The 22,788-nt window shown below is 35.8% G+C and overlaps 1 protein-coding gene across 6 annotated transcripts in view; it reads left to right on the top strand.

Moving 5' to 3' along the window:
* The window catches only part of Mid2 (midline 2), a 97,390-nt gene extending 74,867 nt beyond the window's left edge, over positions 1–22,523 (top strand). For 4 of the 6 annotated variants that reach the window (XM_048796889.1, XM_048796886.1, XM_048796887.1 and 1 more), the window contains 5 exons: positions 6,288–6,415; positions 7,853–8,086; positions 15,587–15,748; positions 17,411–17,618; positions 17,975–22,523. In XM_048796889.1, coding sequence (XP_048652846.1) covers positions 6,288–6,415; positions 7,853–8,086; positions 15,587–15,748; positions 17,411–17,618; positions 17,975–18,377 — 1,135 coding nt within the window. In that variant the 3' untranslated portion in view covers positions 18,378–22,523. The remainder of the gene's footprint in view (positions 1–6,287; positions 6,416–7,852; positions 8,087–15,586; positions 15,749–17,410; positions 17,619–17,974) is intronic. The other 2 variants (XM_048796888.1, XM_015497932.2) reach the window with 1 other exon arrangement.
* The last annotated feature ends 265 nt before the right edge of the window (positions 22,524–22,788 follow it).

Below are 22,788 nucleotides of genomic sequence, written 5' to 3'. Positions count from 1 at the left end.
TAAAATATATGAAAGTCATTTCTTTAACCCAGTTTTTCCAAAATCTTACCAAGTTTTGCTTTGATTATGCATCTTTGACTATTCATTTTTCTGGATACTCAGGGAGTCTTTCCAGTCTAAACACTAGTGATCTTTGATTCTGAAAAATTTTCTTTTATTATTCACTAATAACTTCCTCCCTCTATCCTCTCTCATCTCTATTTCTGGGACTCTAATTAATCATGCAATTGACATCCTAGATTTTCCTCCAATTAAAAAAATGTTTCCTATTTTCCATGACTGTTTATTTTTGTTTTAGTTTTTTTTATTTCCTTAACTTCTCTCCCCCATCTTTCTTTAAATTTTTTTAAACATTTTTATACCTTTATTTTATTTGTTTATTTTTATATGGTTCCTGGGATTGAACCCTGTGTCTTAGGCATGCTAGGCAAGCACTCTACCACTGAGCCATAACCCTGGCCCTCTATTAAAATTTTAATTCCAACATTCATATTTTTATTTACAAGGGTTCTTTTTAGATATTTTTTGGTATTATTCTTGTCTTTTTGTTTCTTCTTTAGCATTATTGCTTTGTGGATTCAAACTATTTGTCTGAGAATATTTTCATTTTAAAAAGTTTCCTTTCAAATCCTACATTGTCTTGATATCTTCCAAGTTTCTTTTCTCTATTAGTTTGTTTTGGTTTCTGTTCTTCTCTAAATTTCTGGTAAGTTTTCAGCTGCCTTTTTTAATTTAAGCACTATAAGATGTCTGGAAGCTCAGAGTGGATGGGGGCAATTCATTGCTTAGTGAACTTTGCTGTAGTAATACAAGGTAGAGTGCCAGTTTTTTATTGAGAGACCTGAAGTGTCAATTCTATAGGCATTTTCTCTTGGGTTATTTTCCCTTGGAAGAAATTCTCCAATCTCCTGCTTTGGTGGTGGAGGTTATAAGCCTGGCTGCCAGGATTCTGGGAGCCAACCGGGGAAAGAGAACTGAGAGATTTAAGACTGCTTTTAGTATAACGTCAAAGCTCTGCAGAAGGCAAACCTCACATCTCCTGCCAGGATGAGGGAAATGCAGTCTCTGATTGAGTGAATCTGGGATCTAGCTGTTCTTCATGCAAACTTTCAAATTTGTGGCACTACATCAGTTTGATGTTGTTGGCTTCCTGATCTAGCTTTTTCTGATCTGTTGTTGGTTACCACACACCCATCCCTTTCTAGCTTCCAAACATATGTTGACAATCTCTTAATTACTGGCATCTTTTTTTTCCATTCTCTTTGTCTTTGTGGATTTATGATGCTTTATTCTTTGTCATTTCAGTGGGATTTCATGAAAGCAAAGCTAAAACATGTATTGAAACCAGTGTATTTAATCGTTACCACTTACTCTTCAACTGTGTAATGTTTTCTCCCACTTCCATATCTTTGAAAGTGCTTTTTCTTCAAGATCACTAAAAAAAGATCTTGTTGCTAAATATAGTAGCCACTCCTTTTTTTCATCTTTGTCTTTCATCTTACTTGCTGTCTAAGTAGCATTTTCTCTGCCGATCATATTTTTTGTTTGCTAACTCCATTTTATTCATAGTTCATGTGTGTGTGGTACAAATAGGCAGTTACAATTGGTTATCACTGATAATCAAAGCCACTAGTATAACAGTCTTCATGAAAATATATTGTACAATGGAGAATATACAGTAATAGCCTTTTCAAAAGCAGAGGTTGCAAACAACCATCTTTCTAAGAAATATACCTGTTATATAAATTCCGACAATAGAAAGAGTGTGAAATAATAATGCTTATTTTATGGAGAAATGAAAATAATTTTAATTATGACCTATATGATTTTAAGTAATTAGAGTCCTCTTAGATTGGATGCAGAACATAAAGACATTTTCCATAGCTCACAACCATCCTAGTCAAAAAGAACTGAAAAGTTAATAAGTAAGTAGAATTGCCATGACCAACTGTGTTCAAACCATTTTTGGTACCAGGAATTGAATTTACGGGCACTTGATCACTGAGCTATCTGCAGCCCTATTTTTGTTTGTATTTTATTCAGAGACAGGGTCTCACTGAGTTGCTTAGTGTCTTGCTTTTTAAAATATATATATTTTAGTTGTTGATGGACCTTTATTTTATTTATTTGTACACGGTGCTGAGAATTGAACCCTGTGTCTCACATGTGCCAGGCAAACGCTCTGCCACTGAGCTACAGCCCCAGCCCAGTGCCTTGCTTTTGCTGAGGCTGGCTTTGAACTCACACTCCTCCTGCCTCAGCCTGCCAAGCCGCTGGGATTTTAGGCCTGTGCTGCCATGCCCGGCTTAAACCGAATTCTTTAGGTACAAATTGTAAATTGTTTTTAACTCCAGCTAATTAAGGGAAATAAGCAAGAAGAGAACAGTATTCCGTTTTTAAATGACTTTCTAAGGAATTGAGCTCTTGACTAAACTAATTTTTATGAGAAGTTCATTTTTTTTGAGAGNGAGAGAGAGAGGGTTTTTTTTTTTTAATATTTCTTTTTTAGTTTCGGCATCCTTGTCTGTATGTGGTGCTGAGGATCGAACCGGGCCGCACGCATGCCAGGCGAGCGCGCTACCGCTTGAGCCACATCCCCAGCCCAAGAAGTTCATTTGTATTTAACCTAAAATGGTTTAAAGATTATTTTATGAATCCGAACATTCTAGTTCTTTAGTTTTTCTCAAGGAAAGAGAACTTTGTATGCTTAATATTTTTCCTTTCAATTGCTCTTCCCTTATCTTCCATGAATGTTCCTGGTTTCCTTCCTTCCTTCCTTCCTTCCTTCCTTCCTTCCTTCCTTCCTTCCTTCCTTTCTTTTCTTTCTTTCTCTTTCTCTCTCTCTCTCTCTTTCTTTCTTTCTTTTTTTTCCCTTTTTTAACCTATGTGATCAGTTTTGCCTTTGTGAGCAATTCTCCCTTGATCTATTCCATTAATGCTATTGCTCTTCTTGATTTTGATTTAGGATATTCCCTTCTCTCCCTATACATTCTCCTCTTTGCCAACCTATTAGCTTGTAGGGCTTCAATTACCATTGAATTACCATCAATTACCATGTTGATGATTCCCAACTTTCTGTGTAAATCTTTTTTCATAGGCTCAAATGTAGTGTGTGGTGTAGGTGGAATAAATGACTGTTTATGTGGTATGACTTGAGAATCAATTATCCAACTTAATCTTTCTCATTGGTTTTTCCCAGAGTCTGAAATTCTTCCCCACCATTGTTCCCTGTATTGTGTTAAGGCACCATGACTTCAGATAAAATTAAATTTTAGATAAAAGAGCTGTCTCTTTCCCCTTACAAATAACAATTGTTATATTATCCTTAATAGAGATCAATACCTTGGGAGACTGCAACAAGATGTGGATATTGTGTTTTGCAGAGACAGAAAGACATACACACCCACATCCCACTGCATTACTTTAACTCATTCTTAACCTTCCAGCCACCATTAACATTTGGGAATTTAGCATTCTAGTGGTTGTATGTGTGTGTGTGTGTGTGTGTGTGTGTGTGTGTATCATATGGTCATATTGTATATATTGCATTATATCCTACATTTGAAACAACATATCACAAATTTTTACCTATCAGTGTAAAACCAATGGTCTAGTGATATTTCATCTTTTGATGTATAATACAATGTTTAACTCACTCTCCATTGTTAGACAATTAGGTTACATACACTGTGTTGAATGCCCATGTAGTTGTGTCACTGCATACATCTAAATTATTTCCTTGTTAAAATTTTTATGAAGTAGAACTGCAATGTCAAAGAATATTTCACTTTAATGTATTTTAATATTCAGTGCTAAATGAACCTTCAAAATTTCTATCAATTTCAGTCCTAATAAAAGTACCCCTATATCATCATTATTTATAACCTACATGCTATCTCATTTCAATTTACATTTCTTTGATTTCTCATGTAGTTTGGATTTTTAATATATTTGTTTTCCATTTGCTTTCACAGTTTTTGAATAAACTCTTTCTGTTTTATTTGTCTACATGCGCATTACCACTTTTTACTTGCTACTTATTTCTGGCACCTTAAAATCCAGTCTAATTGCTTCCAATTTTGTCCCTTTCCAGTCCATCCACTGCAGTCATAATACTCTTCTCAAAACATAAATATGAGCATATCACTCCTCTTCTTAAAATGCTTCAGTGGTCCATTGTTCTTAATATAAAGGCCAAAGTTTGTAACATGAGGTCCTACAAGGCCCTGCATGACTGTCTCATTCTCCAGTCCTCAGGCAAGAGAGAACACACATACCCTCACTGCCGTTGCTTAGCTAACTCCTATTCATCATCTAGGTGATTGCTCAAAATTAACTTCTTCTGGGGAGATTTCCCTTAGATTCCAAGTCCCTGAGGGTGACTCCCTTTGCACATTAGTTTTGCTTAAGTATTTGTTGGATGGGTGGGTTGATGGATGGATGGATGGATAGAAGAAAGATTGGGGTGGCCAGGAAGAGATTTTATGTACCATTATTTTGGCTGAAATTTTACCCTAAGAAGTTGTCTCCTTATTCACCAAATCTTAGAAGACTGGCTGTTAAATGTGAGACCTAAAGATTTTACCAAATTGTATTTGATTTGTGTGTATATATATTTAATTTTTTTAGTTGTACACGGACACAATACCTTTGTTTTATTTATTTATTTTTATGTGAACCCAGGGCTTCACATGTGCTAGGCGAGCACTCTACCACTGAACCACAATCCCAGCCCCTTGATTTGTTTATATTGATCTGCACTTTATTCCCAAAATATCTCTATTTTCAAAAACATACAAGAGATATTTGTAGATGTATATGAGGGCATGCCTACATGAGGATATGTATTTGTTCAACTCCCTATCCCCTTATAATTTGTTCCCCATAAAAATTTCCTTTCTTAACTTTTTACATGTGATGCTTCTTCCTTCCACCCTAATCTGCATGTTGTTATGCCAATTTAATATTTCTTTCCAGCCTGTCATTTGCATGCACAAAGATCTTCATTGGCTTTGGTTCATAAGGTCTGATACAGAACTTAAATATATGTATTTTGTTAAAAGACCTTGCCCCCCAGGTAATTCTGATGCAGAAACACGGTTAAGAATTGCTCAAGTGTAACCAGGTGAGGTGGCATATGCCTATAATCCCAGTGGCTTGGGAGCCTGAGGCAGGAAGATTACAAGTTCAAAGCCAGCCTCAGCAATTTAGTGAGGCCCTAAGCAACCAGTGAGACCCTGTCTCTTAAATAAAATATAAAATAGGACTATGGATGTTACTCAGCAGTTAAGCACTGCTGGGTTCAACCCCTGGTACAAAAAACAAACAAAAAAAGATTTGCTCAAGTGTGTAAAACATACACCATTTTTTTTTTTAATAAAAGGAATAGTAGAAATGGTTATGGGTACAGAGGTTAAAGTCAGGTGGACAAAGGTTCAATTATATTTTGATCTTTATTGGTTGTGTGATTTTGGGCAAGTTACTTTGTTTTTTCATTGTGTCAGTTTTCTCACTTGCAAAATAGAAATTGCATCTACTACACAGGGTTATGGTAAGGAGTAAATTATATAATGCATGTAAAGTGTATACAAAATGTCCTATATGTATTAAACTCTCAATAAATCTTAGTAATTGTATTGTTGTTGCTAGTAATTCAGTTATTAATTCAACAATTATTTATTCACCATATTTCCAACACTGTTTTAGAGACCATGGAAAATTAAGAAGTACAAAATATGAACCTCGTTCTTGAGTCTCTTAGAATTAGTTGGAAAAATAAAATTATTGTAGCATATACAATATAGAACAATAAAATGAAACATAAATATTATAAAAGATCAAATAAAGGACAGGATTTACAGTAAGGTATTAACCCAGCATGTCATTTTGTTGATTATCATGAACAAAATAGAGAGGGAGGAAACAATTTCTCAAACTGCTCTTACCAAGCCTTCAGAGGTCTAGTTCTGATGCTGCCTGCCAGATGGAAAATGATGCAGAGGGGAAAAAATCCTGTATTTACTTCTCAAAATTAAGACAGGATGGGGGAGTATGTTTGAGGGGTGAACATATGTGAATAAATATTGTATAACTCTTAATTGGTTCCTGACGATTAAAATTGAAATGGTTTCTGTTGGAAAAGCACAGCTATGATATTTTCAGTTAACAAATCAAGCCTTACAAGTCATTTATTTTCACCTCGTTAAACCAGAAATCAAACACTGGATGAAGGTTGCAAACCTATGTTGATGTATATTGATGAACTTTTCTTCTTTTTTTTTTTTCAGGGTCGCTATGGCAACTGCATCTTCTCAAGTTCTGATTCCAGATATCAATTTTAATGATGCCTTTGAAAACTTTGCTTTAGATTTTTCTAGAGAAAAGAAATTGTTGGAGGGGCTAGACTATTTAACAGGTGCGAAATTACTGTGCTTTCCTTCCCATTTTAATTTTTCAATGAGCTTTTAGTTGAAAATAATCTGAAAAGGACAATATTTACAAGTAAATGATTTTGAAATCTTTAAAATGATTGTAAAAATATTAGAATGTGTCTTAGTTTATATAATTGGAGTGAAAAATTATTTGTCAAATATTTCTGGAGTAAGAAAGGGTATACCATCCATACTTAAAGGTAAAACACAAGAAATTGCTGAGTCTATCAGTTATACATTTTTAACTGTTATAAGGGTAAAACATAGGTAAGAATTAGGGAATATTATAGAATGTCCCACATTGTTAGGTCCTACTCAAATGGTTTTAAGGAAACTTAGGAATCAACTGATCAGGAAGAAAATTGTAAGAAATAACTGGCTTGCAGACAACTTGAGAAAATACAGGATACCAAACAAATGTGATCCCTCTTGATCTGTTTTTTTCTTTAATCATGAGCTATCTCAGCCTTACTGAGAATTTATCCTCTCTAACATCGGTTTTAGTTACCATGTTTATTTTTTAAATATTTTGTAAAACATTATATCCAGTCTCAGAGCTATTAGGACTCAGGATTAGTTTTCAAGACATGTTTTGCATATCAGAAACATCTGTCAAAAGTGACAGGGTACAATTGTTAAAATGTCTGAAATAGAGGGTAATAAATGTCTACAAAAAAGAAAATAAGGGATACAGCCTGCCTGTTAAAAATGCTGCTTACATTGAGGGTTATTGAATGGTTATTTCCTAAGAAAATATACACACACTAACATTATATTTATAGCTGTTTTGTTAATATATTAACATAGCTATCCTTTACTGAACATCTACTTTATACAGACACTGTATATTAATTTTAAATAATTAATCCTCACAACAAATCTATAAGGTAATTATCATCCCCATTTACAGATGGGGGAACTCATATTGATTTGCATTTGAATATACTGTCAAACATATATAATAAAACCCATTCTGAAATATAAATAAATATGCTAAGAACCATGTAATAAGAAAACCATGTGGCTACTTTGCTCTAATACCTACATATGTGTTTATAGGCAGACTAGACAGCTGGGGTGATCATCATAATAATTTAAGCTTGTATGTTGGCCTAAAATATTTCATCATTGAAATAAAAGTACTTTGGGAGAGCTTAAGTCTCAGCACTGTGCTTCAGGTTGCATGGTTCTTGCAATCCTAAGTTTTTCTAAGAAAATGTCTCCATGGATGGGGTGCAGCTCCGTGGTAGTGTTTGCCTAGCATGTCCAAGGCCCTGGGTTGGATCCCCAGCACCACAAAGCAAAACAAAACAATGAAAACTACTCCAAGAGATGTTGGGTTAGGCAGAAAGAGTAAGGATTATAAACTTGGATAAAGGAGAATGTGCTTTCCTTACTGTCTTGTCTACCTTTCCTTACAGCCCCAAACCCACCATCCATCCGAGAAGAACTCTGTACTGCCTCCCATGACACCATTACAGTCCATTGGATCTCGGATGATGAGTTCAGCATCAGCTCCTATGAGCTTCAGTACACCATATTCACTGGCCAGGCTAACTTCATCAGTAAGTCATGGTGTAGTTGGGGCCTGTGGCCAGAGATAAGGAAATGTAAGGAAGCAGTAAGCTGCTCAAGATTGGCCGGGGCGCCACGAGGCAAGTGTTTGTAAGACATGTTAGGTTGTTTAGTATAGTCTTTCATAGACAGTGTAAGCTCCTCAGGGCATTGCAAAAACTTTATTTATGGGTGGACAAGCAAGTTGTGTATTTCCTTGCTGGGCAGTCACTGGGGCCACTCCCATTCGTTTATGTAATCCTTAGCCTTTTCTCAACTAATCCATGGCACTCCACTCTCCTAAGGAGAGCGCTGCTCAGCATTTGTTCCTGGACAGTTAAGCTACCATCATCACTGATTCCATGTGTGTGAACATCTCTTTCCCTGACTCTTCTTCCACTTCATTATCATGATAAAATGTTTTGTTCAAAGACTATTACTTCCTTTGGTGTACTGATTTGTAGTAGTAAACATGGTGACAAGCCTCCTGCCTCTGTCACTCTTCCCTTTACTCCTTCTCCCTTTCCATGAAGAATTACAGTAAATATAAAAACACGTCAGTGGACCACAAAATGAAAGATGTTATAAAGCAGTTGTTTAGCTCACCTGTTATGATGGTTTCACCTTCTGGCAGAGTAGGAACTTGATTCATCTATTGCCAGTTTACAGGCATTGAACTGAAAATTCCCCTCAATGCACTTGATGGGAGGATAGAAATAAAAGCAATATTAAAGCTGGATTCAAGACTGGGACTGATCCCCACTCTATGGTTGCATCTTCATAGCTGCAACTCAATATTTTTTTAACTTTGTGTTTTTCATTTATGTCTGACTTTACAGGCCAACATGAGAGGAATTTTTCCAACTGACCCCTCATTTTGGACTTCCTTTTCCTATTTTGTGACAATTCTGGGGCAGAATTCTGTTTTGTGACAATAGTGGGGAGGGGATAAAAGAGGACATTTGGGAGTCAAACACTAAAAAACACTTGCCTCGTGCAGCTCCAGCCTAAGCCACTTGGCTCATGTAGCTGAGTTCCTGGATGTTTCTTCAGTGACATACCTTTCTGTACTTGTCTTTCATGTTCTTAGAAAGTCTCAGAACCAGTATCTGTGCTTGTACTTCCTAATACGGGGAGAACAGTCATTCCCTGAGAGTTGAGAGCAAATTTAAAAATTGACAAAGATCTAAAGGTTGTCACCTTTTGTTTTCAAAGCTATATATTCCTTTGTAAAGAAATATCTGAAGGATAATTCCTAAGAGTGATAGAATTATGACATCTTAGAATTGGAATGGACCTTAGAAGTCTACTCTAATCTTCTCTTCTGCCAGACATCCAATAAATTATCATCCTGTCTTTGCTTGAACATTGCCAGTGATGGGGAGCTCACTTCTAACAAAATAGCCCAGTTGATTTTTGTATAGCTATAAATAATTATCAGTGCTTCTTTTCTCTTAGTAAATAATAACAATAATATTTTCTATGCATATTATCATTGCCATTTATAAATACTCCTACATATATTATTTCATTTGATCCTTATGACTTCTTATTTAGCCATATGAAGTAGATTATATTGATTTTATTTCATACATTTAAAAACTGAGACTCAAGTGAGTTGCCCAAGGTCACAGAGCTACAGAATTATGGAGTCAGGATTGAAAACCAAACCTGTCAGAGTTCAAGCTTAATGCTCCTTGAGTTAAACTATATCTACCAGTTAGTAATAGGTCTGGTATTTTGTGCCTTATTAACAAACCTGATCCATCTTTAACATACCAGTTCATCATATAATTTTAGGTAACTTGTATATGTTCCATCTAAATTTTATCTTTTCTTGGCTAGTTATTTCAGTTGCTCCTCATACAGCATGGTTTTCAGACCCTTTCCCATCCTGATATCCTTTTTATTAACACTCTCCTGTTTGTTAAAGTGGTTTACAAAGTGTGATGTAAAAAGGGCGAATAGCATATCCAAATGTGGTCACCACAAAAGATTGCTGGATTATTTCTCTTGTACATGAGTCACTGTCCAGTTGCTCTGTACTCTTACTTTTTGTATTTTGGTGGCCACATTGACTACTGACTTCACTGAGCATATAGCCAACTGAAAACTCTACGAAGTCCAAATCCTATTCCTATAATTGAATATCTGAAACTCAACACCTTGCATTTATCTCTATTACATTTTATCTGGAACTCATTCATTGGCATGTACCTATAATCCCAGTGACTTGGGAGTTTGAGGCAGGAGGATTGCAAATTCAAGACCAGCTTCAGCAACTTTGCAAGATCCTCAGCAATTTAATGAGACCTTGCCTCAAATTTTCTTTTAAATAGCTGGGGATGTACTCAGTGGTACAGTGTCCCTGGGTTCAATTCCCAGTACCACCACAAGAAAAAAAATCTGCTTAGATTTGAACCCTCATTTCAGTATGCCAAGATCCTTTTGAATCCAAATACCTTCCAATACATTTGCTTTCCCTACCAGCCTGACTCTTATTTCTTCCTCTAATCATTGAAAGAAAAGTGCAGTAGCACAGGAATAAAGGAAGAGACCCCTGAAGCAAAATTTCTAATTGAAATGGGAAACAATTTTATAAGAAATAAAGATGAAAATTCAAGGGGTAGTAGGGCCTGCCGCTGTGGACTGAACTCCAGTTCTGAGAGCTACTTCCCCTTGAGGATTTTTCATGTTTTCTTTATCCACATGTTTCTTTCTTGATGGTTAAAATTAAGGCTAGAAAAGTAGTTCTCCCTGTTTTTCAACTTCCTTCCTTCCTTTTAAACCATCTTTCCACCACTTGTAAGATTTGCAATCATGACCAATACTGTTTCAGATGATCGTGTTAGCTGAATGAGAATTCCAACAGATGTTAGTCTTCCCAATTATTCTTTTTTCTTTCCTCGTCTCAGTTTTGTATTTTGCATTACAAAAGCAATGTTCATAACCTGTGACTGACTAGGCAGTCTATAACATACTACCACAAAGATATAACTTTTATTTTCCCTCCTTTTCATTCCCATACAAATGCTCTCTACTGTGCATTTACACTAAGGTTCATAGATTTCCATATTGTGGTGTTTCCCTTTTGAACAAGAGATAAACTTCTGTTTCCATAGTTCAGTCATAAGTCCCATCTCATAACATCTCAGTGATAGTCAGAGGATCATATATTTATCCAATTAAATTTAGAAATAATTTCAAAATTACAGAACAGTTCAAGACTAGCACAAAGAATGCCCATGTACTCATCACCCACATTAACCTATTGTTAATACTTTGCCCCATTTCCTTTGTCATTTGAAACATTCTATTTTTGGATTTATTTTTTTTTCTGCATTTTTATTGGTGCGTTATAGTTGCATATATTAATGGGGTTTGTTGTGCCATGTTCATACAGGCACACAATTCTCTCTTTTTTTTTCAGAACTGTTTGAGAGTAAATTGCATGCATCATAGTCTTTCACCCCTAAAGTCTTCAGTGGGTGTTTCCTAAGAATAAGGACATTCTCTTACATAATCATAGTACAGTTATCAACTTTGAGAAATTTAACATTGAGTCAATACTTCTATTTAAACCATCATTCATATTCCAATTTTGACAATTAACCCCAAAATGTTCATTATAACTTATAAAGAACCCAATGTTGTCCTTTATAGTCTAGGATCAGGTAATGCATTTAATTATCATTTCTCTTTTTTTAATATATGTATTTTTTAGTTGTTGATGGACATTTATTTTGTTTTATATGCGGTGCTGAGGATCAAACCCAGTGCCTCACACATGCTAGGCAAGTGCTCTACCACTGAGCCAACAACCCCAGCCCTCATCATTTCTCTTTAGCTTCCTTTAGTCTGGAACATTTCCTCAGCCCTTGCTTATCTTTAATGATATTGACTTTTTTTGTAAATATTTTATTGGTTCTTTTTAGTTATATGTGACAATAGAATATACTATGGCATAATTATAAAAGCATGGAATGTAATTTGTTCTAATTCAGTCCCCTTTTAATTTCTTTATTATACTGTTCCTCATTTTAATGTTTCCTCACAATTATTTTTGGGTCACACATTCATGGCTGGAATACTACATAAGGGATGTTATGTCCCCAGAGTGTCATATCTAGAGGCACATGATGCTGACTTGCCCTTTATTGTTGATACTGCTTTTGATCACCTGGTCAAAGTATCTTCTGGTTTCTTCACCATGCCATTTGTGTTTTTCTTTTGCTACTAATAAGCAATCTGTTAAATCTGTTGATCATTAAAATGTTCTGCTACATCATCAAACCCATCTCACCTCACACCTGTTTTAGCATCAATTGATTTTTGTCTTATCCATTCTTTACTATGATGATAGAAAGATGATGATTCTCCAGCTGAGTATTCCCTCCCACAATTACAAGTTAGCACTCATATTTCTATTGTAAGCAAGAGCTCTACCCCTTGTACCCCCTCATTTGTTTATTTACTTACCAGTATGGACTCATGAATTCTCCATAATCAATGATTTATAATTCTTTACTGCCCTTATTTATTTTGGTGCTCAATTTGTCCAGCTCTGGCCAGTAGTAATCTTTCAGGATGACTTCTGGGTCTTATATTCATTCTCCTATCATTTTCATGAGGACTTCCTTACTTTCTGTCATTAAAAAAATGTTCTAGGCTTGGGGCTGGGGCTGTAGTTCAGTGGAAGAGCACTTTCCTAGCATGTGTGAGGCACTGGGTTTGATCCCTAGCACCATATAAAAATAAACAAATAAAATAAAGGCATGCTGTCCATTTAAAACTACAAAATATTTTTTTTCAAAAATGTTCTAATTTTGAACTTATCCTGTCCCAGCCTTGAAATCAGCCATTTTGTTCAATCAGCCTTGGTTTCTTTTAGTGGGAAAAGTAGAGACCAAGATCTGGTTATTAGGTATACACCTATGTAAGCATATGCATATACCTATAATATACATACATATATACTCTGTGTGCACACCTATATGCCCATACAAAAACATATGTAATCATCCCTTGGTATCCAGGTAAAATTGGTTCCATGATCTCCCAAGGATACTGAACTATGCATATGCTCAAGTCCCTTATATAAAATTATATAATGTTTGCATATAACCTGCACACATCCTCCTGTTATACTCTGAATCATTCCTAGATTACTTATAATACCTAAAGAAATATAAATGCTATATAAATAGTTATGGTATTGTTTTGGAAATAATGACAAGGAAAAAAAATCTGTACATGTCCAGTACAGATACAGTTTTTAAACATTTTGGACATGTAGTTAGTTGTTTCTTTAGACAGAGAACTTGAAAATAAGGAGGGCTGATCTATATATTTTAGAAGTCATTCAGTCACATCAGTGTCAATTCCAACCCATCCCCATGAGTTCTTTCTCACCTTCCCTCATTCCATATTTGTATGTTCCTTCTTCCATAGTGGGAACCCTGTCTCCCAATAACATCAATATGTATACTTATTTACTCAATATCATATCTAAAATACTTTCAGAGTTGCTCTGCTCATATCACTACAAACAGAAACCACTTAACAATAATTCAAGGGTCTGCTTGTAGTTCTACCATCCCCATTGCTGTGGTGTGATTATTATTTATTGGAAATTCAGTTGTCATTAGTTCCAGTCTAGTTTTCAGTCTTTTCCCATCCTTGCTGATTTAACTCAAAAAGATATACTCAAAGAAGTATCATTTCCTCCCATGTCCTTTTAAGACTGTTTTTAGTTGTAGATAGATACAATACCTTTGTTTTAATTATTTATTTTTATGTGGTGATGAGGATAGAACCAAGTGCCTCACACATGAGAAACAAGTGCTCTACCACTGAGCTACAACCCCAGGCCATTCTCCCATGTCCATTTAATCCTCTTCCTCCATCCTCATCCTTTCAGGATAACTAACTTCATTATTTTTTGGTTATCTTTCCTATTGCTATTATTGTTGTTTTGCAAATACAAGACACTTTATTATGTTCTCACTTTAATTTTTCTCTCAAAAAGTGTGGCATACTATAGATGCTTTTGTTTAATTAACTTTTTACAATTCATCATATATCCTGGAAAGCACCCTATATTAACTCATAGAGATCATACATATTCTTTTTCTGCAGATGTATAATACTTCATTTTGAAGTTTTTTTATTGTTGGAAGTGTATCTAGAAGATCATATAATTTCCTCTTTGTATTAAAATTTTATGTGCACTTTTTGATTCACATGTGTATTGGTACATAGATATGCAGGGTCTCAAATAATATTCCTGACTGTTATCCTTATTGTCTTTTCATAAGAATCACCAGTGCCTCCATGTACTTATTCTTTATACAACATAGGTTTGCCTCCTATTATGTTTCTTTTTCTAGTTTTAATTTAGGCTTTTTCAACCTTCCCCCAAATGAATTATAAAACCCTTTTGATCAGATCTCTTGCAAAACACTCATGACTTATTATTTCCAATTTCCAACCTCAGTACATCCTTTACTAGAGCTTCATAGAAGTGACCAAATCCATTACTCATTTTCCTTGCCCTTTCCATCATCTGGTAGAACTGTGGTTAAAAAGTGGTAAGCTGACTGAGAAAAGAGATAACAGCAGAGGGAAATCTAGATAACCCGTAGACTAGAATGTAGGTTCTTCTTTTACTGAAAGCTAGTCAAATATATATTTTTAATTATGTATATTCCCCCTTTTAAGTCAATGTTTATAGTCTAAAAGACCTTCAAAATCAGAAGTCTGGATCTCTGATTTCTTTCCATACTTTGGAGGGGAAAAGGTTCCAGATGATAATGTGTTCCTAGACTATCCAACCCCAGAGAAGTACGAGAATCAGCCAGGAAGGGGTAAAAATGTACAGTGTCAGACTGAGATGATATCTTATTTTGATTATCATGTCATCTCATTGACTTCTCTGACACTTTGAAACCTAGCAAGATTGGTACATGTGAAAATGGGTACTAAAGAGGAATCATAAACCCTGAAAGCCTCACAAGCTTACAGAGACAAACACTGTCCTTAACTCCATGAAATGTGATGTAGTGGAGAGATTACTAGACTGGGATTAAAAGATTCTACTTAGCACCCTCATCAAAAATCTATGACCTCAGGCATGTCTTCTCTCCATTCTAGTTTCCCATTTGTAAAATGAGGGAAATTCAATGTCTAGGTGTCCCTTATGCTTTGAGTTTTCATGTTTCTGTGCTCTGCACAGGACTGCTCCACCCATGAAAGGCCAGATTCAGCCTGTGGAGGAATGGGAACTTGGGGTAAAGATCCAGTGACTCCCTAAGAATGATGGTTCTGTGTATTTGGCATAATGGTCATTCCTGAGTTATTTGGCAAAAAAATGAAATAACCTAACTTTTGTTAGTGGTTACAAGTCAAGAACGTGGCATAAGCCTAGCTCTGTGGGACCAAAAAATAGTGGAATCATAAGCTCTTGTTCATTTCATTTTGTTGTCCAGGACTCAAAAGAAAATGAATTCACTTTGGGGGGCTTATGATTGAATTTTCAGTGTGCTTTTCATCCTCTCTTTAGAACCTGTTGATTGATGTCCTTGTCTTTTCCCACTTTACAGGCCTGTATAACTCAGTGGATAGCTGGATGATTGTTCCCAACATTAAACAGAATCATTACACAGTGCATGGACTCCAGAGTGGAACACGCTACATCTTCATTGTTAAAGCCATAAACCAAGCAGGCAGCCGGAACAGTGAACCTACCCGACTAAAAACTAACAGTATGTTGTGATTCTAAAAGGAAAGATCAATTTTCTTCTCCCCAGGAAGGATAACCCAAGCAGGCACCCACAATAGTGTGTGAGAGCAGTGGCACTGTGTGGAGGAGCTGTACTTTTGTAATTTGTGTTTTGAACAAGAGGTTTGTTGGTGTCTATGGGAAATTTGTGGACAGAGAGATACATAAAATAGCTGATTGTTTGGGAAAATGTAACTGAAACGTTTTTCTCTGCTTTTCCCTGCCCCCATGCTTGGTGGAAAATTGAGGGAAAGACCATTATTTGTGATTATGCAGCAAACCTCTACTGCAGAGAAGCCATATCTGTTAGGAATGCTTTTGACCACAAATAATAGAAAATGCAACTAACTTAGCTGCTTAACCATTAGTATTTGTTAGTAACTCAAACAAATAGTTTTTTTCTTTTTCTGAATGCACAACGAGTGTGTAACTCTTCATCATGTACAACCACAAGAATGGGATCAAAATTGTAATAGGTTGCACTCCATGTGTGTATAATATGTCAAAATACACCCTACTGTCATGTATTTCTAAAAACAAAAACAACAACAAAAAAGAAGTTTGAAGGTAGGCAGTTCAGGGCTGGAGCAGCAGCTCTGCAGTATCATAAATGGCACTGGTACCGTCTCCCTTTGTGCATTGGCTTATTGCCATGTGATCACAAAATGGCTACTGCAAACTCCAGATATCTTATTTCTTTTAAAGATAGGAAGACAGAATTAAACCATTGGTACACATGATGACTATCTCTTCTATCAGGAAAATAGAAAACTTCCCAGAAGTTTCTACCCCTCTGACTTTAGTTCCATCTCATTAGCCACCTTTGGCAGCAAGGGAGGATAGGAGATTGGGTAGAAGAGAATAGATAGGGAATGGGAATTGGGCCAGCCAACAGTGTCTGTCACAGAAGCATTTTAATAATAAAGCTTTTGCCATACCCAGCAACTGGCCTCTGATAACAATGCTTTGGTCATATAGTTATAAAGAATTATCTGTTGTGAATGATCCTTACACAATAAATGTTTTCTCTCATCACTGATGATACACTGTCACTCAAAGATGCCTAATGATATTTTGTTTACATTCCAATTTAATGAGAGCAAAAACTTATTCTTTTGCTGAGTTCTTTTCAGGTTTTGTCTTCTGTTTTTGCCACCAAACAGCAATTGCCTTATAGGTACTCCTCACTTTGTCCCCCTCAAATATCATGATACTCCTTCTCTTACAATCTACCCGAATTTCAAACCACCCACTGAAATAAAGCAAAGTACAAAACATATTTGAGGACACAAGCCTTAGAGACATCCCTTTTAATTTGATAATATATTCTAGTGGGCAGCTGACTAGCTCTCATATGCTTAGAATATGATTTTAGGAAAATACTCATATGAGAGATCCAATTTTTTCCTGCAGTGGTGAAATAAATGCCTTTAGAAGATAATTTTTTGGGGATTGGCCTCTATTCTTATTTAATTGAAAATGTGGCTTCTGATCTGCCTCCTTAATATAGTCTAAACAGCAGCCAACTTGCACTAACCAAAGAATGATCATTATATCAAGGCTCCACTGCTATTGATGGTCCTGGAAGAAAAAAGTAAAATTCTTAAAAGCTTCATCATGCTTTTTCTATTTTCAATTTTTTCAGGCCAGCCCTTTAAACTGGATCCTAAAATGACTCACAAGAAGTTGAAGATCTCCAATGATGGATTGCAGATGGAGAAGGATGAAAGCTCTCTGAAGAAAAGTCATACCCCAGAGAGGTTTAGTGGCACAGGGTGCTATGGGGCTGCAGGAAATATATTCATTGATAGTGGCTGCCACTATTGGGAGGTGGTCATGGGTTCTTCAACATGGTGAGTGGATCCAATTTTTCTTTTTTCTTATTCCCTCTCTTTTTAAATCCCTGGGGATTTAATTTTATAGCATAACCATAATATCAATAAGACATGGTTAAAAAGTATGTGATGAAAATCAGTCCTAGAAAAAAATTTCCATTTTTAATAAGATTATGGAATATATGTGGTGGTAGGAGATGGAAATGACTACATAGCTCTAATTGCTAACTTTTCAAAGCTCTATTGATATTAGCATTTTGTAACTATTGAAGGCAAAAACATGTATTCTACTTCTTATATGTCCTATATGGTGTCTAGAACAACTCATATCATTTATGAATGTGTATTTCTCTCTCCTTTCCATTGTTTCACAGGTATGCAATTGGTATTGCCTATAAATCAGCTCCAAAGAATGAATGGATTGGCAAGAATGCATCTTCATGGGTCTTCTCTCGCTGCAATAGTAACTTTGTAGTGAGACATAACAATAAGGAAATGCTGGTGGACGTGCCCCCACAGTTGAAGCGTCTAGGTGTCCTCCTGGATTATGACAACAACATGCTGTCTTTCTATGACCCAGCTAACTCTCTCCATCTTCATACCTTTGATGTGACCTTCATTCTTCCAGTGTGTCCAACATTTACAATCTGGAACAAATCCTTAATGATCCTGTCTGGCTTGCCTGCCCCAGATTTTATTGATTACCCTGAGCGGCAGGAATGCAACTGTAGGCCTCAAGAATCCCCTTATGTTTCTGGGATGAAAGCTTGCCATTAAATTTCAAGAGAGCATATAATTCACTGGCTCTCCTGTTCAGCAGTTCTTCCCCTCAGTTAGTGTTCAATATACAAGATAAAAATAAAATTCATATGAAGCATCCAAAATAACTAGATATTGTAGAGTTAATTTTTGTGCATTAAAGCTTGTATTTGAATCAATGTAATTGAGTTCCTCAGAACAAATTATCTGAATAGTCTGGGTTCAAGCCATTGAAGATGAAATTTAGAGAAAGCCTCTGTTGTCATTGGACAATTAAAAATTCCCAGTGATTTAAGAGTTTAAATTATATTAGAAGGAATTAGGGTAATTCTAGGTAATAATGTAGAAAGATACTCTGAACAAGGAGCTAGCCAGCCAGAATAGGGTATGGTGGTCAGCCTTTCTAGTACTGGCCAGTTTGGCCAAGTAGAATTTTGAACAGTGTCAAATGATCACATTTTGTATGTCTCTTTTAATAAAAACCTACAAGCAATGCTTCACTACAAAGAAAACATGGATGTATATATAATATATAAAATAATCAAATTCATTTTATATATTATATTTACAAAATAAAAGTTTTAATTTGCACATTTGAGTGATAAATATACTGGAAGGAAAAATAAATTACACCATTCATTTTTTTCCCTAAAATAAACAACAAAATCAATCAGCATTTCTCCCTTCCCCCTTCCAACTCTTCCTTCCCTCCCCTTGTCACACACACACATAATATATGCAATCATTGACATAGACAGTGAGAAGCACTCTTGGTTCAATTAAGAGAGACTTGAGGAGAACATTGTACAAGAGATGCTATTGCTAGATAGAAAACTGATCCAGGTAGAAGTGTCCTATGTGGCACAATTTCATGGATGATACTTAATAGAGGAGATCCATCTGAATTGTTAAAAATTATGTCAGAATATTACAAAGAAATATGGTTTCATCATTCACACATATATACAGTTCCCAGAATTAGGCCAAAGCGGTTGTATAATGCAGCTTCTGTAGAAACTTGCTTTACTTAATCAGTAAGGAAGGAACTGTATAGATGCAACAACTATTTGCATATAAATATACTGTTTTCAGATTTTAAAAAACCCCCGAAACTTCTGAAGTGCTCTCAAATGCCTGAGAATAGTTTGTCATTGTTAAATGAGGTTAAATACTATTTCCATTTACAATCTTCTTCACACTATTCATTTACTTAGCCATCTTTTCAAATGCAGACGTTAACTTCATCCTCATCAGCAAAGTTGAAGGGAAATGAACTTCATGGTCTATGATTTTTGCCAGTTGTATTGCAGAGACTAAGAGCTATCAGATTCATAGCTTTCTCCTTTTCCAGGAGCTAAGTCTTCCCCAAGGAGTCTGTTCTTTGGGAATTGTGATAATACTGTTTTGCAATTATGAAGTGATAGCTACAGCTACAATCACTTGTAGATTGGAGCCTTAAAGTAATGTCAAAACTCTGCTCGTCTTCCTTTCCTTCAGCATGGTAAATGTTCATTTATTAATTTGTTACATAAACTATTAGATGCCAGGTAACACACTACTGCCCTGAGAATGCACATATTAAGAAAACAGTTCTTGCTCTCAAATGGCTTATGATTCTGCATAAGAGAAAGAGTATCTCTATAAATATCACCTAATTACAGATATTGTTTACCCAACATGGAAAGCAAGACTGATGCAGATATAAAAGGAAGGCTCAAATTTACACATGTAATGGTAAAGTCAGCTTTCTGGCTTTAAAGACCATATGTACTTACTGCTAATCAGGAAATGAGCAACCCCAGTAAGATTAAGTAGTGCTGGCAAACAGCTTACTGTAATGGAAAGCCTTTGGGTTATAATTTTGAATTAGAATAATCCTAGTTTCTCTGCTATTTACTAGTAGTGTGACCAAGGGTAGGCATTTCACTTCTCCGAGCCTCTGTTTTCTTTTCTGTAAAATAATACTTCACAGACTGTTTCAAAGATTTCAAAAGATAGCATGTGGGGGCTGGGGCTGTAGCTCAGTGGTAGAGCACTTGCCTAGCATGTGTGAGGCACTGGGTTCCATCCTCAGCACCACATAAAAATAAATAAATAAAGATATTATGTCCATCTACAATAAAAAAATAAAAAAAAGATTGCATGTGGAAACTGCCTAGCACAGCACCTGGCATTTAGTAAGTGTGTCATATATATTAATCTCCTTCTCAAAGCCTTTTACTGCCCTGGGACAATAATTTTTCCACCCTACTTTTGACTCTAGCCTGGATTAAATTTCTCCACCTCTCACTCTCTCAGACTAACACCTGATCTCCTAACTGAGTTATGGGCCCCTCTTTGGAACCCACATGGCACTCTAAGTATCCCCTCCCTGAGCAATAATCACAGTGTATAGCAGTGTTTTTCAAAATGTGGTCTTCAGAACACTTATATTAGGATCACCTTCCATGGTTTGTTTGTCAAAACAACTGATTTCTGGACCCCACATAATTAGAGTATCTGGAAACAGGCGGAAATGTACATTTTTGTCAAGCTCCTCAGGTTATTCTAATGCACATGAAAGTTTAATGTATAATAATTATCTTCCCTATTAGACTGGGAATGCCTTGAGGGCAAGGACTGTGTCTTGTTGTTGTTGTTGTTGTGTTTTTAATACTTGGCACAGTAAAGATCTGGAAGAGAATAGTTGCCTGGCTAATGTTTGTTGAACAAATGTATGAATGAACAAATGAATAAGCAAAATTTATCTCTTGTACTCTGATGACCAGGGTGGTATTTGTTATTTACTGGGCAGAAAAGTTTGGTTATTTCTCCATTTTGTCTGTATTGATATTATTTTGAAAATGCAATAGGGCTCATACATATAAATGAGCATTGTTCTCCTCAAATACACTTTGGCAGTCATCTTGGGGAATTGTCTTTGGAACATGTGACACCATTCTTTTCAATAACATTTCAATTTTTTTCACTTTGTTCTTTGAAGGTATGTTCAAGTTGATTATAGGCTAAAATCACTCAGAACTAAGCCTACTAAATAAACCGGGAAGTGAAACAGTTTGAGGTAAGCAATGAAGTTTGACTGTAAAGTCCCAACTTCTGAGCCAAATAATGAAGTGACTTCCAAGATACAGCAAAGTTGCAAAGCACACAGTAGGGATTCTTCAAGTCCCACATATTTACTTTAATAAACTTAAAAGACTTTCGTAGAATCCTGGCAGTACCAGGAACCATAAGAGAAGCCATTGGCTGTCTCTAGCTTAACCCAGTTGCACAAGGGGAATAGAATCTGTATTTAACATCTTCAAGGAAGGTGACTTCATAAACTTTTTTTGTTGCTTTACTCAATCTATTCTCCACAGCTCTTTCTGCTGGAAAATTATTTTCTGTCTGCAGTTTATGCTTTTTTTCACTTTTTATATTGTCTTCTTGAAGAAAGCACAAAAATAAAGTTTAGCCTGTTTGAGAATATGAAAGAAAATTTAATGCCACATAGAGGTTCTGGCTATTTACCTATAAGTAAGAGTAACTGCATCTGGCTGTATTTTTATTATGTCATTCCATTGTGTATCTTCAGATGCAGTGAAATTCCAATTGCAGCAAAATCACTTATACATTCTTTTCAGCAAAAATACTCTAGGCGAATTTTTTAAGCTTCCATGGTTTACATATTTATATATGATGACTACCTGGATGGAGCAATCCATGGATGGACTTTTGAATTAGCTCAAATATTTGATACCCTTTCTTCCAAGGAAAAGAGAAAGTGAGGCAGGTAGATATGAACCACACCCACACTTATTTCTAGCTCCTGAAGCCAATTTCAGCCTTAGAGCCATTGGCTGTATTTGGCTGTGTATTACAAGTTGGCCAGACATTGCCATCAGGTCAGGAAAAGCTGCCCTTTATGGTGTGGTCTGCCGGCTTCAGACATATGCTGTGTTATTGTTATTGGCTAGAATATTTATTAGACTCTTGTTGAACTATTTTTTATCAAATGCTTTATCCCAGGCTTGTTTGTACTGGGAGCTCTGGACCAATAGTGTCTCTCCCAGTGAAACAAATATGAGCATCTGTGAATTAAACACAGTCTCATCCCTCTCTAAAATATCCCAGCCCATCCAAAATGCTATATTATGAATTAAATAAATATATATGTATTCATGAGTTCTTGGCTGTCTGTCACTGGAATTTAATTGGGGGAGGACTAAATGAACAATTATGGGTTACTGGAATTGGGTAAGTGACTTGGGGGAAAACACTCATCATATAATATGTAGAGATCTGTGCAGAGAGGGGTCTAGGAGGTCTGGAACTCAGGATCCAATAATGAAGACTTTTATTTTAGGAGCTATTTACAGTCAACTCCAAGGAAATGAAGATATAAAGTCCAAAGAAATATGACACATCCAGTTTCAGGAACTGGAATGGA

This window comes from Marmota marmota, unplaced genomic scaffold (assembly GCF_001458135.2).
Source record: "Marmota marmota marmota unplaced genomic scaffold, marMar, whole genome shotgun sequence".
In the NCBI taxonomy this organism is placed as follows: Eukaryota; Metazoa; Chordata; class Mammalia; order Rodentia; family Sciuridae; genus Marmota; species Marmota marmota.
The sequence above is the reverse complement of the archived record's forward strand: the minus strand, read 5'-3'. Positions and strand labels throughout refer to the sequence as shown.